Raw genomic sequence first — 16,928 nt, 5'->3', positions numbered from 1 at the left:
AAGATCGTTGGTTGTCGAGCCACTGAAGATCACCCTTTGTCCTTAATCCTGCATCTTCAAGTCATTCACAATCACAGTGAATAGTCCTCTCAGATAGCAATACTTTCTTTGCCAGATCAGTAATATTCTCAGTGGTTACCAGACCTTTGGAGCCATAGTTTTATCATTCAACTGATTGCAGGCAAAGTTTCTCTGCATCATACCCAGTTTCTTGTAAGGTGTTTCCTGTCATGGTGAGCCTACACTGCAATTCTTTCAAGTACCCTATGGTCTTGCCACTTCAAATCAGAAGTATAAAAACTGTGGCAAGTCCTGGACAAACAGGTAGCTGACAAAGACGTTCTGTACATCCATTGCTGCATTCCAGGAATTCTGCCACAACCACCTCCCTGAGCTAACAGAAGGGAGGTTCAGTTCACTGCATTAAGCGTAAAACAGAAGAAAGATGACAGTTAACTTCTTTCCCGACATGTCATGTGCATGGGCACTGATGGATTTCAAGCCTAAACTCTCATTTCCTGACTTCTAAATAAGATTTGCAGACTTTTAAAATTTCCTTTTTATATTAGCTGTCTCTTAAGTTCACTGCAGTCCTTTATAGGATAATTAAATGATGCTTATATAAATGTAGTAATTCTGGCAAGACTGATCATAAGATCCCAATGAATAAGAGAGAAAATAATCTTTGTCAAAATGTGTTATTTGTATCAGAAGTAATGCACAGAACTGATAACAGTGAGCTGCTAAGCAGTTTCATTCTTAGGAGTTCATGCAAATTATTTTTTTGCCTTACCTCTATATTACTTGGCACGTTTTGCATTTCATTTCAAACTCTCTTTTGAATTAAACTAAAGCCAATGTTACACACATGAAATGACCATAACTCAGCTAAAATCAGTTAGGGAAATATGGTTTACAATTAGAATAAAAGGGAATAAAAAATTGCAAGCCACTTATTTGTCTAGAAAGATAGTTTTGAGGTTGACTGAAAGTAATGACTAATGATTGATCTAAAGTAGACTGTGTTAGATTTTGGAACCCAGCTTCCCCAAAATTTCCTTATCAGGATGGTAGGGATGATTTTCTGGACAGGGGAGTCTAGGTCCATGTTCTTTATAAGAAATAAGGCAAAGACAACTTCTGGATCTTTGGCTAGCTGTTTGTTTGCAAGTCTGTTTTCTCACTCTTTTAAAAAAACAGCTAAAATGCCAAAAGTTTGAAGATGTATTCCATTTCAAAAATTTTTTTAATTAAAAAAAAGGCTCAGAAAAATATCACTTCTGGTTTGATATAAAATAGCGGGGGGTTTTTTGCATTTTTAGAAATGACAGCAAACTAGGGAAAAAAGAATTATTAACATGCTCTAATAATGACAGAGGATCTTTGTGACAGTAGCATGAAAGTTGAAGAAAAAGAAATTCTGAAGTATAGGCTTGCCTACAGACATCTTATATTTATCCAGTACATGAGACTGTCAAATTCATCCTGTTCTCAGGGGAGTGTTCAAGTGTTTTCATAAAAAAACCCTGAAGAACAGGAATTTTTCTTATCAAGTTATTCCAATCTAAACATATTGCTCAACAGCCAAAAGTGATCTAGACATACTAAGACACAAGGAGAGAGCTACGGAACAAGTTTTTCAAGGCATTGTAATACTTTACATCATTGTTTTTTACACTCTTTTCACGTTGCTACATATATAGCTCAAGGAGCACCTGCCCTGTAGGCCAGGCTGAGTGCTCACACTCATCACAGCGCCTTGGGCTTCAGCTTCATTTTTGGCTCAGACGTGCTGCGGAGGAAGGAGAAATGAAAATGGCCCGCCAACGCTAACGGCCCTGCAGAGTGTGCGCAGCCGCATCCAGCTGCCCCAGGAGCACGCGCGTCGGTGAGGACACCCCGGGGACAGTGCACGAGCAGTGCCTCCTACAAAACTCATGCCTTGGCATCCCTCCCGTAAAGCCTCTCCTCTGCTTCTTATGGGATTTTGGGGGTCTCTTTCTTTGCAGGTTTAGCTCTGTCATTAATCTCTCATTACTGTGAGTCACCTTCCGTCATAGTGGCCCATGGGAAAGACAGATCAGGTTCTGCAGAAGTTCAGGGATGTAGCTAAGGGGAAAAGCTGGAGCTTTGGGTGAGAAATAGAGAATATTTTAGCTAATAAATCAGACTAACGTTGTATGGCAGCTGAGTCCAGAGGCATCTGTGCAATATCCAGCAACTCCAAACTGTTGAATTAGAAGTTCTGGCCTGAGACAGCCCAAAGGTATTGCTTTAAATATCTCAGTTAACAATCCTGTTGGGCATTAAGGAAGCTGCTAGACTTTGTCTTTCACGTGTCAGTGTTTGGTCTTGGAGAAATGTAGTCTTGGATGATTAAGACAGCTGAAGTAATGGAATTTTCTGCATGCTTGGGCAGACAGTGCATTCACGTAACCACCGCCGAGCCCCGGATCAAAGGCAGTGCCACTGGCTGCCCACAGCTCAGAGTGAAGGCAGCACGGCCGACAACTGCTCTTATTTGGAAGGGCTGCTGCACATTAATGTTGTCCTATGCGCTGAATAGGCCTTACTCATTACCTCTTCATCCTAATTAAGCCTTCATCCTCAGTGCTTCTCCTTTTCAACCTTATTGCCCTTCAAAGGGCAAGGCTACCACACGGGTGGTACACTAAGGAAGCTACTTAGAATATCACCTGATGAAAAATTCACGAGGGTGTTATCCTTCCTGACCATATAGTTTGAAAGGATCTGGGATGTATGATGAAATCAGGACCATTTTATGCTTCATTTCCCAGTCCTCACCTGTGTATCTAGCTGCAAATACAAAATTCCGTTGACAGTTAGGGGTAAGAGAAATCAAAGGATATGCACTTGAGTTGTGGCCAAAGCTAGGTCGCAAACTTAATATAAAGGTACTCCCAAAAGATTATAGCTTAAGCTTTTCAGAAGTAGACAGAAAGTGCTAAACTTTCTTTAAAAAAAGGCAGTCCTCTTGAATGAATCTCTAAATAGGCTTATGATTAAACTGGACATTTGGGAATAAGTCAGAAACTGGCAAATATCTAGTTTAGATTTATGACACTGAAGCCAAGTACTGCTGAGTTCAGCAGCAGTCTCCCCTGGCTCACTCAATTTTTTATCAGTTACAAAACTAATCTGCACTGTACTTCAAGCCCAACCTAGGCAGGGAAATGTGATACATTTTGAACTTCAGGCTGAAATTTGATTTACTCAGACATGCACCCTCCCTTCTCCTGCTTTACCATACCAGAGGTTTTGCTTGTTCCTACTGGTGCATATTAAAGAATTCTTACCATATAATCATGATAATCATGCCATATAGTGTATTTCCTGCTCATCCTATTCTTTTTCTTCAGCCTTCCCCAACTGGTAGGTACAAAGGCCACCAGTGAAATTTTAAGTAAGTCCTATACACTTCTGGCAGCCTGCACCCTTCATCAGTGCAGCTGCAGTAGACACCAGCTGCAAAGCTGTGACACCTAACACTCACCTGCCAGCCATTCAAGTTACACTGCTATTAACTACTCTGGGTCACTGTGAAAAAAACTCGTATCAGATTTTTTGAAAATTTTTCTGAAAAGCAAAATTCCTTCTTCATCCCAAACTTGCAGCACTGTAAGTCACGGGTCCTTGGCTACAGCCTGGGTGGGATGGCAAGACAGAAGCACGCAGCTTTACAAGAAGCTGGGAAAGCTTCTGTGGGTGAGTGGCCTGTCCTACCAGACCAAGTGAGCTGATTTGCTTTCACTGACTGCATGAAAATGCAAAATATCACCAGGCTGTTTTTTGCTAAAGGTGCCAAATATTTACACAGTCATTCAGTTTAAGAATGGACACATTTTGCTGACTTATTAGAAACAATAATTCAAAAAAAAAAAGACAGATACCAATTCTTCAAGCTGATTACAATGCAATCAATTGCAGGGTGACAAGTAATGACATCAAATAGAAAATCAAATGAGTAACTTAGGGTAAAAACAAATTTAACTGACATATTTCTGAGCCTTATGGGATTCTGATTTTAGATCTACTAAAAAAGCAAGCTGTTAGAGGTTTGCCATTCTAACTGATAGCTCTCGTTCCCAACTGAGATTTCCAAACTTTAATCACACCTCTGCTGAGATACTTTGGGAGAATCACTTTTTAAAAAACGAGAATACAATTTGAAAATCCATTTCTAGAAGTCCATGGAAGAAGAAGGCAAAATTCTTTGCTTGCTTTTTATTGAACTATTTGTAACATAAAAGGATTTTTCCTTCATATTTTTTACATTGAGATATGATCTAAGAAATTGTTTTCCTAATTTGCCTCTCAGCCCAAGCCACAACTGCATTGAAAATCTGCAATAATTTATAGCAGGTACTTTAAGTAACACAGTACAGAAACTTGTTGTTAATCATATGAACTAAATAGCATTTAGTTGTGGTCTGTCCTAGCTATTCTGTTTGCATACATGTGTTAAAAATAGTACTATCTAGCTGCAACTTGGAAGACAGCAAGGGTTTAAAATGTTAAAAAAGAAAAACCCACTTTTGCTAATTCAGTTTTTAGAAACAGTAATCAAAATTCAAAGAAAGATCAAGTCATTACAATGCTATCCATTAGGTTATAAAATAAGTGCAAAAAAATAACCCCAGGACTTTAACTCCCATCATCAGACTATCCACTGAATTTGTTCCTTTCCAAAGTTTTGGAGTTCTATATATCATCAAGAGATGAATAAATGTGCTGCAGTTTTTAAAAGATTTCTTTAATCTCTCATGTCATGTGGAGCATTGGCCAGAAAGGTAAGCTTAAAACCGAGGGTCATTTTCCACTGCAGCAATGACTTTTTACACTTTCTTGGGTGTAAGGGTGCAGTAAACTTACCAAGGGAAAACTGAAGGACAGACGCAGTAGTTGTGTTAAGGCCAGTGGTGGTCTGCAGGAAGAAAACCAAACAACAGAGATGTTGTGTTAGATCACCAAAACAATATATTTATCACATTTTTTTTGAAAACATGGAAGTTCTCTGGATACCTAGGTCTCCAGTGCATAAAACTATTAATTTCCAGCCCTTTCAGGTTGAGTGGTCATGGATATTTCTGTTATGTCATTTTGATTATTGATATCTCATCATATGTCATAGCTGGAAAATTTTTTTCTTTCACTATATTAATGTCTTCAAAACCAGCATTTATTTCAAGCACTGGTGCTTGACCAGTATTTAGAAGATTAAGAAAAAAAAAGAAAAACTATTGCCAGTTTCTTATAAATCCGTATATACAGAATGGTTTCACCTACTTCTCACACAGAACAAGAATCAAAAATAATCATAAATAATAAAAATAATATTAAATTGACCTCAAATAATGAAACAAAAAATTAAGATGGAATAATAGAATCTAAGTCTTTAACAGTAAAGCAAACAAAAACTTGATGATACTGCATAACATATGCAATGAAATTTTGTATTCGTAGACGCACACTGTTGACATCTATCAGGACCTAGGAACAGGACAGAATGTACTGAGCAGCTCGCTATGTTCAGCATGGTGCCTTCCTTTGGTGCCTTTCTTTCGCCCTTCTTTGCAAAAGAGGTAATATCCCATTAACCGTGTTATTTCAAAATTCTTTTCAATCCATTTTGAATGTTGGAGTTTATGATACCACTACATAGCAAATAGGGCAGAAGCACTGCCTAATAACTCTGCCTGATCTATTTATTTTGTTGAAGGGCTGAAATACCACTGCAACTGTTAATGAAAGGAGCAAAGAGAAAAACAAAGGGGAGACTCAAAGTTTGGTTCATTTGCATTAGTAAAAGAAGACCTGGAAAAGATATGATTTGCCACTATAAACCTGTTTTAGAGACTAGATCCAGGAAAGGAAAATGTCCGAGATGAAAGACAATGGCAGCATTAGATCAAAAGAGAAAAGGAAAAAAGGCCAGACTGTAAGTTTACACTAGCATAAAAAAAGTCTTCTGATTAGAAGAACAGTGACAACAAGTATCCTAATTAAATTCATCTGATATTGCTGCCAGTGATGCCTGCAGCCTAGATTTCAAGCCCATGGGGTTGTTCTTCTGAGTTAGACCCTGCACACCAAGAATTCACTGCATTTTGTGTGAGAGCAGCAGCGGACTCTTCCCTCAAACGTGCTGCTGGGCCAGAAGTCTGTGATCTACATTTTGTAATGATGCACGGTACAATTACTGCATAGCTTCCCTGAGTCACACAGTGAAAGCACAGTTTCTTCCCTTATCAGGTATTCCTGCTCTCTTTAATTATCTACTATTTTCTTGAAAAAAAGTAGAGAAACATGAGAAACTGGAGATATCTCTCATTCATGTCTGAACTCCATCACTGCCCTGTGCACTACTGCATGACAGAACAAAAACTAGTCCTAAATATGAGTGCTTTCTGACTTATTAGTACAGTGACACAGAACAAACGGTGTCTCTCAGTTACCTGTATAGGCTTTTCTGTCTTTGGAGACTTTCAAAAGAATTTTCATGTCTTTGCAAATGTATATTCAGAATGTATGTGCATAATCAAATGTATATTCTGATTAATAAATTCTTAGATGATAGGGCAGTGGCATCAGAATTGGAAAATAACGGGGAGAAAAAGACTCAGAGGTATCACAGGTTAAAAACAAAGTCTGAGGGCACTGACTCTAGCAGTCTCCCTTTATAAACAGGGCATGCCTAATGTGATGTTGAAAATAGGTCAGTGTTGCTACTATAGTCATGGTTCCACCAGTCACCTGGACTTGTGTCCATCTTCCACCTGCAGAGTAATCGACTCCTGTGCCAGAGAAGAAGAGGAGCTACGGATGCCCAGCAGAGACGGTAGCACTGTGGACCTCGGGGACCTCGGGCTGGAGTTTCCTGAGGAGGCTGGTGCTACCTGCGCCAGGAGGAACCCGGCGCTCCCCTGGCTCTAACCCTAGCCCTGATCTCAGCTCTGCCTCCGCTCCCTTCCAGGTGCTAACACAAGCAGTTGTGCGGATGCACGTTACATCAGCTTGAAGAACTGCTTTGAGTTAAACTAATTGTCTTTTTCCTTTGCAAGTGGGTTTTAACCTGGATTCATTTTCTGGCATGGTTTGCCATGCATCCCCCGGTGCTCCTGTGGATACAGGCTCTCCCTCCTGGAGGCTGGAATGGGAAACGGTGCAGAAGGGGGAGGACAGGGTTTCTTTCAGCACCAGTGTGTGCTGGCTTAAGGTGTCTGTGCAATTATGCCTTTGCAATAACCGACTGAGACCTGCAAATGGGTCCCTGGGCAAGTTCTAGTGTTTCTTGTGCCCTGTGCACTGCTGAGCATCTTTCCGCAGAACTGTGAAAAGCACAATTAACATCAGTCAGGTCTTTGGTTTCTCTGCTCCACCACAGGGAAGAAAGGTGTCCTGGAAATGGCTTGTTTGGGCAGCAGTTTTTGGTGTGTTTTGTTTGTTTTGTACTTACATATTACATACAGAGGGGAACGTCCTATGACTGTTAACGAACATGATCTTCCTCAAAATGCACTGAAGATAGCCTGATAACAAGAGTACATGTGCCTTAGGAGGGCACATGCAAATTTAGGAAATTTATCACAGCTCTTAATGATCTGCAAACTAAGACAGATTCAGCAGGACATATTCCAAAGGCTTCTCAATCATGTCAAACAACAGCTTTAAAAACTATCTGAAAATTTGGCATTATCTGTGCATAATGGTTACTGAAAATAGAGTTTTCCTCCCTCCAGAATATTCCTAATAGACAATTTCAGTTCTTAAACAAAATTAGGGAAGCTGCTTTTACATAACTCCTTTGAAAATACATTCACTTCTCTATCTATGTCCATTCCGTCAGGATCGATTCAGTATTAGGTATCACATTTATCATGCCAAATAATAAAGTGCTTTCTGACTTGAGTTATGAGCAGCTATTATATTAGTTTACATGCAATTAATTATGTTATGCAAGTTCTAATTTAAAAATGAAACCCTTTATCAATGTTCAGTGGCTCATATCACCAAGAAATTAAATGTATCAGATATCACAGAAGAGATGTTCACATAGAATTAACAGAGACTGTGTCGTGATTTATTCCTTTAACATCTTAGGGAAGAAAAAACCCAAACAACTTAACTAAGAACTTTATAGAAAGTTCTGCAAAGGATTACTAAGTTCAGATACTGCAGATAGGGAAACCTACTTTTTCTAGGGCGCTTAGGAGTTTTAAGTAGCTATTTTCTTCTGCTTGCAACATCTCTGAAGCTATAAATCTTTCCAGGATTTTGCCAGTGGTAAATTCTCACCAACAAACATAGACAGCTGGCATTAAAAAAACTCTGCAGTAGCAGACAGCTACTGGGAGTCAGAAAGGAGAGAAAGGTCAAGGAAGCAAACCAGTAGCTGTTGCTGTTGTTGATTTACTACATTTTGCAAATTCAACTCTTCTTGACTCAGTATTTTAAAGCAATAATGGAGCCACGAACAGGAACAGAGATTTCAAAAGCCATTTCAAGCAGGGACAGAATGGGACTCAAACAGTAAAGGTGACAGAATAAAAAACCTAAAGACTGGAGAAGTGAAATAGGTTTTAAAATTTGTGGCAGGAAGAGATTTATTCTGCAGTAGCTGAAACACGACTAGGAATCAGAAACAAGCCAGATCTAGGAAAACAGGAATTTAAACCTACGTCTATACTCAAAAATAAAAATAAGTCAGACCTCTAGCTTGAACACTGTCCTGTGATTGTTCATAATGTTAAACCATTAGCATGCTCCTTCGTAAGGATTTGATTTTCCTGCAACATTGCCATAATATTTATAAACACTTTCATTATAAGGCTGCTAGCTGTTCATAAGCAGGATGATTTGTAAGCTGATTATTTAATCACACCACTTTGGCTTCATAATAAATCTTTCCAAGTTCCTGATGCTATGGTAGTGCTATATTACCACACAGTAACATGACAAATACAGTCCAACTCTGGATTCTGAAGCCAATTTGCGATTACTGAGGATAGTCTAAATTACATATCAGCAGGGAGAAGACAGCTAATTAGTGACATTTTAAAATCTTCATATCTGGGACTTTGGATTTGCTATCTATTGTAAATAGATGGTTTTTCAAGGAGTGTTGCCTATGCTCAACAACACAAGTGAAAAAGAGCAAAATATTGGGGAAAATATCCAAGTTGTGTGGCTTCATTTTTGCACTGGATATAAAACAATACGTCTTTTCTCAAGGCAGCTAATGAAGCATAGCACATTCAAATAGGATTCAGAGTAGCAGAGAGGCCATTTAGCATCACTATCAGGATTCCCCTGCTGGTGTCGGCTATAAGTGAAATGATTGAAATTCTGTATACATAAAACCTATCAAGTCGTTTTAAATGTCTTTATAACTTCCAGTCACCACACGAGCCATAACTACACTGCATTTGTGAAATTTTGGTCTCAGTTAAGACTGTAAAAGTAATCCTGATAAAAGAACTTGCAGTGTCCAAAATGAAGGGAACATGCCGGGCCGAAAACACACCTCTGTTTTATGGCCCTCTCCCATGTACACTCTTTAAATAGCTCAGAAAATCTAATCAACCTCTCCCCCCACTCAGAAGATTTGAGAACATGAAAATTAATTTTGAATTACACAGGCTTTGAGTCAGTCTTTTAATTTTTCGGTCCTTTCCCAACCCCCCGACCATTTTATTTGTATCCTTGCAGCTACGTGCCTAGGGTCAGCTGTGGGATGTGGGCATTGGTTATGTATCTTTCAATTCATTTTCCACACCCAGATGATCCCAAGTTAATGCAAATTACACCATGTTGTTTCTTACAGTAATTTTATGACCAGACTACACCCAAATGAAATTAATACTATCACCTTCATCATGATTTAATTTGTTACATACACTTTTCTGAGACTGGCAGGTGCTTGCTCCAGGCTTCATTTAAGTCTGTAAGATGCATTATTCACAAGTGATGTTTTACAACCAAATTAACATTTGTCAACAGCAAAAACAAAAAACAGGACACAGCTAATTAAATAAGAGAAGAAAAATGAACCTTGTCTTTATTTCATTGTCAGAAGGAAAAAGAGAATGGTGCCAGCTGAAAAACACACTTCTGTTTCCTTGCCTTTCCTGTCTTTTACAGACATTTTACATAACTTGCATGCATGCTGGATCAAGAGCTTTTCCCTTTCCTAGAGATAAATGGCATGCAAAATAGTGTGATAATTTTAGGTTAGCATCTATAGCTGAAAACACGGGGATGCTACTCTATGGCATTATTGCCTTGCTTAAGAGCTGCTCTGCTGAACACCAAACTTTCAAAGCGCACTGACATCTCTGCAGCTGATGCAGTCTGAATTCAAAGCCTGCAGTCCCAGGTCCCATGCAGACAAGCCAATATTCACTTACCAGTTCTCTTGGACCATATGGCTCACAGAAAGTGACGGCACTGCCGTGCATAATTACACCACACTGCTCTCCAACCTCACAGTTACTACATTCAGACCTGCGGGAAGAACAGAACATATTCAAAATGGAAAATAGAAACTGCACATTTGAGACGATATCAGGCTTGTAAACCATAAAATAAGACTGTTAAATTTTGGTGCTCAGATGAATTGGACTGTTTTGTTATCACCACGCTGTATGTAAAGGTCAAGCAACTGTATGTATGATGTACTAGAGTACTAGAGCTGCCTCCTGGGAAAGGACCATGTGAATATTTACTTGCTCGCTGCCCACTGTCCCCCCACAATGCTCAAAAGGAGTGTCCCTGGTTGCTGACTGCAAAACATCAGGCTAAGGGAAACCAGGTTGGACTCTTGCATATAAAATATATCCTGAAGCTACAGTTCTTCTAAAAGCCTTATTACACATTTAATTTATCATATGTAAAACCATCATTGTAGAGTTATTTTACAGAACAGCTCAGAAGTGGATAAGATCAGTTTGGAAGTATAAATCAGTGATGACAGTTAAGATCACAGTTCCAACAGGTAATTCAGAAACATTGCAAGTTTGCAAAACTCCTCGAAACAACTGGGCACGAACCCTCAGCATCGTGGTCTGCCATCAGCCATGTCATTGCCTCCAGCTTTCCATCTCCTCTGAAACTCTGGCTCCACCATCTTCCCTCAGCAATAGCAGAAACCTCATCCAGGCAAACGAACAGAGCAAACTGCTCAGGCTGGGACAGAAAACCATGAAGCTTCACGTCATCTATAGACGGCAGCTCCTGAAAACCACAGTGCCCTCTGTCCCCTATTGCACTCAGGCACCGCTGGCAGGGGACGGAGCGGATCTGGCACAGGGCTAAGCCTCAGGACAGCTTCTTGGCTCCTCAGGACAACGCCGGCATCCTCCGAATGGGACTAGGTAGATACACTGCAGAAGGTTTTGAAACCTTGACCCCCTCGTGCCTGTGGGGCTATTTACCCAAAAGGGTGGATCCACGGCAAGGAACAGGACGGGGAGGTGGCACCACAGCAGGCAGGACTTCTGCTACCTAACGTCTGCCTTCAAAGCGAGGAGACCCATCTCCCTGGCGGGGTTTGGGCTCCTGCCCAGAGATCCTTCCTGTGCGCCCACCCGCCCGCTCACTGGAGAGCCTACCCGAAACCGGGCACGAAGAGGGGGCTCGGCACCGGCAACATCTGCAGTTCGCCATCCGCGGGGGGTTCCCGGCGGGGGAGGCCTTGCAAAAGTGTGTCCGGGCTGGTGCGTGGCCACCTCGTGAGCTCTCCTGGCTCCGTTACTGCCGCGCGGGAAGCGAGTCCCGCGTGACGGCACGAAGGGCAAGCTCCCTCCCTCCGTATTACAGGGAGCAAACTCGGCACTGGCAGCTCATTTATACGGTTACTAGGCAACTTCTCTCATCAAAATAGAGGTGACAAAAGGAAAGAAGAGCATTCAGAAGTCACATATATATCAAACAATAAGATGCTTCCCAGCGACAATTTTAAACACGTTTCTTGCTGCTACTTAATGAATAACAGTCTATTCCTATTTGTCATATTCCGTATTCCTGGCAACAGAGTGTTGCTGCTCTTTCCAAATTGTAGGGGGGAAAGGTATGAAGAAAATCTCAAGGAGTCAGGTAAGTGCTGCTGGGCTAATTAATTACACCTCTCTTCCAGCCTGACGCTTCTTAATTTAATATGAAGGACTTCACATGCAGCCTGGCTGTTGAACAGCACGAAGGGGCCCCTTTCCCTCAGTCTTGAGGATCAGGGTATCAGCTTTTCATAGGAGCAGATTTGCAAAAAACCTTAGAGATGCTCCCAGCGCCCTGACAAATTGCCTCAGCCTGGACTCAACAGCAAAGTCCTGAGCCATCTAAAACTGAATTTTAGCATCAAATGGACAGATAGACATTTGTTCCTGAAACAACTCCACTGTAAGCAACAGTGAACTCCCTCCAGACCTTTTCTGCCTGGACTTTGATAACTGGTATTTTTAGACTTTTAGGTATAATGGACATACTTTGGACTTACATAAGGGGTGTTCAGGCAGTGTTTTCTTTGGCTTCACCCACACAGAGTGCCTCAGACTTGGCCACCTTTTCTGACTTTTCATGCCACCAAAATGCACACTCACACCCCAGATGTAGTTTAATAGTCTACAAAGCTTTGTTTTTTTCTCTCTTTTCCTTCGGCAGTTAATTTTCCAATGACATATCTTACAAGAAATCCCAGGAAGATAATGACTTGTTGTCAACATATATGATAGACATATATGATAGATCATCAGATCTGTCTTATAGAAATTCCTGTACAAACGTCCTTGTTTTTTTCACCTCTTTTCCTAATTTATATCGCTTGTTTGTCTTTTCATTAATTTGTGCTGTGTTAAACCTCTGTAAGTCTTTCTGTACGCTGCTCAGAGCAGGATTATTCTATATGTGAGCGTCCGAACCCCACCAGCACGCCCCGGGCGCTGGAGCAGCAGCAGGACGGGGCCAGGGGCCTCGTCCCCGAGCGGCGCTGCCCGCGAGGCTGCGGCAGACGCTGCCACCCCAGCGGCACCGCACGTGAGCTGCAGCAGCACCCAGCGCGCGGGGGGCAGCCCTGAATCCTGCCTTTCCAGGGGCTCTGCGGTCAAAGGGTCTGAGCGAGGGAGGATGGGGCGCTGCTAATCCCGGGAGTGAGTAGAAACAAGGCCTACAAGAATGTCTGAAGTGCACATTTATCTAAACGGAGTGACCTCACGGTCTGTTTCCCACAGCGAGCCAGCGCTTGCTACCACTCCCCCTGCTCCTGGGGGAGTTTTCCAGGCAGTAAAGTGTGGCTAACTTTTTGCAGAATGGGTTAACTCTGTGCAGAACACAATACCCTGCAGGTTTGTGAGTGTTAAGCTGCGCTGAGTGATTGATGCTAGGTTTTCTGATGCACAGATGGGGTGAATAATTTATTACACTTGTTATTTTGGGGCTCTGCAGTTGGCCCTGGGTCAATTTAGCACGGGGCTGGCTTTCTTAAGGCTAAGTCCATTACAGAGGTCAAAGACGAAAGTCTCTTTTCCACCTTCAAAATTGTGCCCTTATTTTGAGATATTCTTGAGGTTAATTTCAGTTCCACTTCCCAAAACAAAGTGAGAAGTTGTAACGAATCCTTAAACTCTTTTCTGTATGAACATGTCAATAAAGTCCTTCAGCAATTTGCATGGATAGCATTTAGTATTTTGGTTGTACATAGAAGAATTAAACCCTGAAATAAGGTAATGTAGTTCTTATTGACTTCATTAAATTAGTATTCAAGTTATTTATATGAGCCACAGTTGGCCCACAATTTCATTTTTCAATATAGGACAAGAAGAGAGTGAGCAAGTGAACAAAAGTGTACTTTAAGAGAAAGCACAGAAGTGAAACTTGATTTCGTCTCTATCTGAATTTCACTTGATCCCTAAACTCTGACAGCTGAAGAACACAGGAACAGGAAGAAGAGCACTTGGGATTTCCATCGCATTCTGATGGTTTATGAGCATTATTTTCATTACCTGCCCCTAAATTTTGGGGTTTTGTAGCAGAACATTTGCCTGAATTCTTGAAATATGCAGAGAGAGACAAATATAGCAGGAAAACTCTGCCTATTCATACGTGGGGAATACTTACACACTCTTAGATGGACAGGCTACGTAATCCGCAAGATATTTTAATTTTGTAATTCGCGCATTTCAACGAATATAAAGTGATTCATCTGTTCATCTGTTCTACTTCTGTAATGTGGTCTATGACCGTGAAGTGTTCCGGAAATCTGGAAATACTCTCCTTCTAATTGGATGACTGCTGGTAATCCTGATTCAAACGTTTGTGCTCTCTTTGAAATGTATTACTTGTGACAATAAATTGCTCAGCAGCATGACAGGAATGCATGAACAGCAAGGTAATTGATCAGTTGTTCCTAGATCATCTCCATCATATTATGTGTTTAGAAACAATTCAATTCGCTCCTGTGATGCAGACAGTGAAGTTAATTCCTTTCCCATTCATACAAACAGAAGACAGTATTAATTGCCCCAGTTAGGTGCAGCTTTTTACATTCTTTCTCACCTGCCTGGTCTAAAGTTTTTACCTAGCACATTAGAATCACTTCAGCTTTCTCTTCATGGCTGGTACTCGCTGCCCCTGTTGACATGTGTCATATTCATCTAGATGTCTTCTCCAAAGAACTGCCATCGCTCTCATCTCTGGCTTAGAGTCCCACCTCTGTCTGTTATGGCTCTTCACTTTGCTGAAGGGGAAACATCTGCTGTTTCCTCATTGCCTTTTGTCATCTTGTTTCCCTCTACAGCACCTTAGTTTGTGGACATTATATTGACTGATGTCTTTTGTGACGTCCGGACTATAAAGAAGATAAATATCTCAAGCTGCCAAGTGATTTTTAAACATAAATCTTTCTGAAGTTTAATCCTGCAGTTTTAGTGCAATTTGGTAAACCCTTTAGGACTTTTCTCTTCTTTCGCAAAGCTTTCATCCACCTCTGCCGCTAGAAATATCACTGTACCTCTTCATTTCTCATAGGCTATGAATAAGTGATGGAACCTGTTTCTTACTGATTGGTTTTATATGCTCAGCTTTTCTTTATGTCATCTTTGAAAAGTATTTCTTTTGTAAGTGATTGCTGTTTGGAGTGCTGATGGGCTTTGAGATGAAGCACGGTATCAAGTTGAGAAGGAGAGCTGCTGGACTTCAGCCAGCAAAATCTTCCCTTTTGAAATAAATAATTTCTAAATAATTTCTCATAAGATTAAACAGAATATTTTTTCTGGATATGGACTTGTCTGGCCTGTTTTAGTCGTTATATAGCACCTTTTTAATACTCTTCTCCAGCAATTTTGTTGAGGCTACATGGAGGCAAGAGGGTTACAAAAACAGGCACCCTGTGACCTCTTCCAAATACCACCCATATCTGGCCTCATGCAGCCATTCCATGGTCTTTTCTCTCCCAAGGCACAGACCAAATGTATTCCAGAAAATTTGAACAAAACGACAAAACTCTCTCTTGGCTGCTGCTGGTACACAAGAAGCTTGTCCTTCCCTAACATGCAGTCCTACCTTTGAAAGAGTAAGAATAAGCCTTACCTCCCATAAAGGCTAAGAAAACAGGTCTCTTCAATGCAAAGGCTCCCAGCATTTATGAGACAAGTAGTGCATGAGGCAGACTTCCTTTCCCTACAGAGGAAATCAGCAGTGGTCCTGGGCTTTCTGAACTGATACACCCCTGCCAGCTTTCAAGATGTCTCATGGACCACCTGGCACCTGTATTATTAACCTTTTCATTGAGAAATGCAATAAACATTACTGTCCAGTCTACAAGTCAGCTTTGAAGTGCTTGGCATAGCCATCAAGTGGTACATTGACTTAACTAACTTAACTTCCAAACCTAATACATGGTGGATATTTGTTAATGTGCAGAGTATATCTGATTCACAAGGAGGAGGGATCTATGTAAAGTAAGTGGCAAACGAGAAGCAAGAAATGAGGAAATCTTTGCTTAACTTTAGAAATAGTCACATTCTGACATGATTACACCTTGGAAGAAAAGAATATAAAAAACAGCTAGATGCACTACATGAGAAAATCCCCACGGCAGCTCACTCCCAAGCAAGTAGGAGAGATCAGTGGTAAGACATGTTCCAGTTCCTACATTCCCAGCACAGAAATCCTCCCTGCTTTTTCCTTCTCCCAATGTCTCCTTTCCTGTTGCCTCCTTCTCTCCTCTTCCTTTCCCACATTAGCAATTCCTCCTTTTTTCTCTCTTTTACCAAATTGTGATTTAGGTGAGGAACCCATACACAGTTGCTGTGATTTTTCTGTTTATAAGGACCCCCAACCCAACTATTCCTTCCTCCTCTGCTTGCAGCTCCAGAAATGCTTGCAGCCACTCCTACTGTCCTCCTGTGAGCCTCTGAATAAACAGATGGTTGCTGGGATGTGTCTTCTAATGCATTTGAAAGAACAGAAATCAATAAAAAAACAGGCAGTCACTCCTGAAATCATACAGTGCCCTTGTGCAAAATAGTTATTTGATGCAAGGCTTCTCCCAGCGATGGGGTGACACACTGGATCTGCTGGGACTCATAAAATTAGACACACACATAACCTGTAAAATGCCCTCTGACATCTCTGGCATTAGTTGCTCATGCCAGAAAGGGGATCGGGGGGAGTGGGACAATCTCAATCATATCGAAGCCAGCATTGTTACATAGGATTTGGGAAGAATAAGCCATAAGAAAGTACAAATACCTCTCTTTTCATCTTTACACAAATAATGGCTTCAGAAACTATTAGAGTGGCTTAGTCTAACTGGCCCCTAGTGAGTAGCCACCGCTGGAGTGTCTGCACGCAAGGCAGCTGCCACTATACTCTGAGCAAAGCAAATCAGGGAAAGAACAGGGTTGGAAATCCTGCTC

The 16,928-nt window shown here is 41.1% G+C and overlaps 1 protein-coding gene across 1 annotated transcript in view; it reads right to left on the bottom strand.

Annotated features, from left to right (window-relative positions):
• RELN (reelin) overlaps positions 1–16,928 on the bottom strand; it is a 277,854-nt gene that overhangs the window by 152,456 nt on the left and 108,470 nt on the right. The window contains exons 7-8 of the mRNA XM_026059038.1: positions 10,428–10,524; positions 4,894–4,945 (exon numbers count right to left, since the gene is read on the bottom strand). Of these exons, the coding sequence (XP_025914823.1) occupies positions 4,894–4,945; positions 10,428–10,524 (149 nt within the window). The remainder of the gene's footprint in view (positions 1–4,893; positions 4,946–10,427; positions 10,525–16,928) is intronic.

This window comes from Apteryx rowi, unplaced genomic scaffold, assembly GCF_003343035.1.
Source record: "Apteryx rowi isolate R43461 unplaced genomic scaffold, aptRow1 scaffold_151, whole genome shotgun sequence".
NCBI classification, from domain to species: Eukaryota; Metazoa; Chordata; class Aves; order Apterygiformes; family Apterygidae; genus Apteryx; species Apteryx rowi.
The sequence above is the reverse complement of the archived record's forward strand: the minus strand, read 5'-3'. Positions and strand labels throughout refer to the sequence as shown.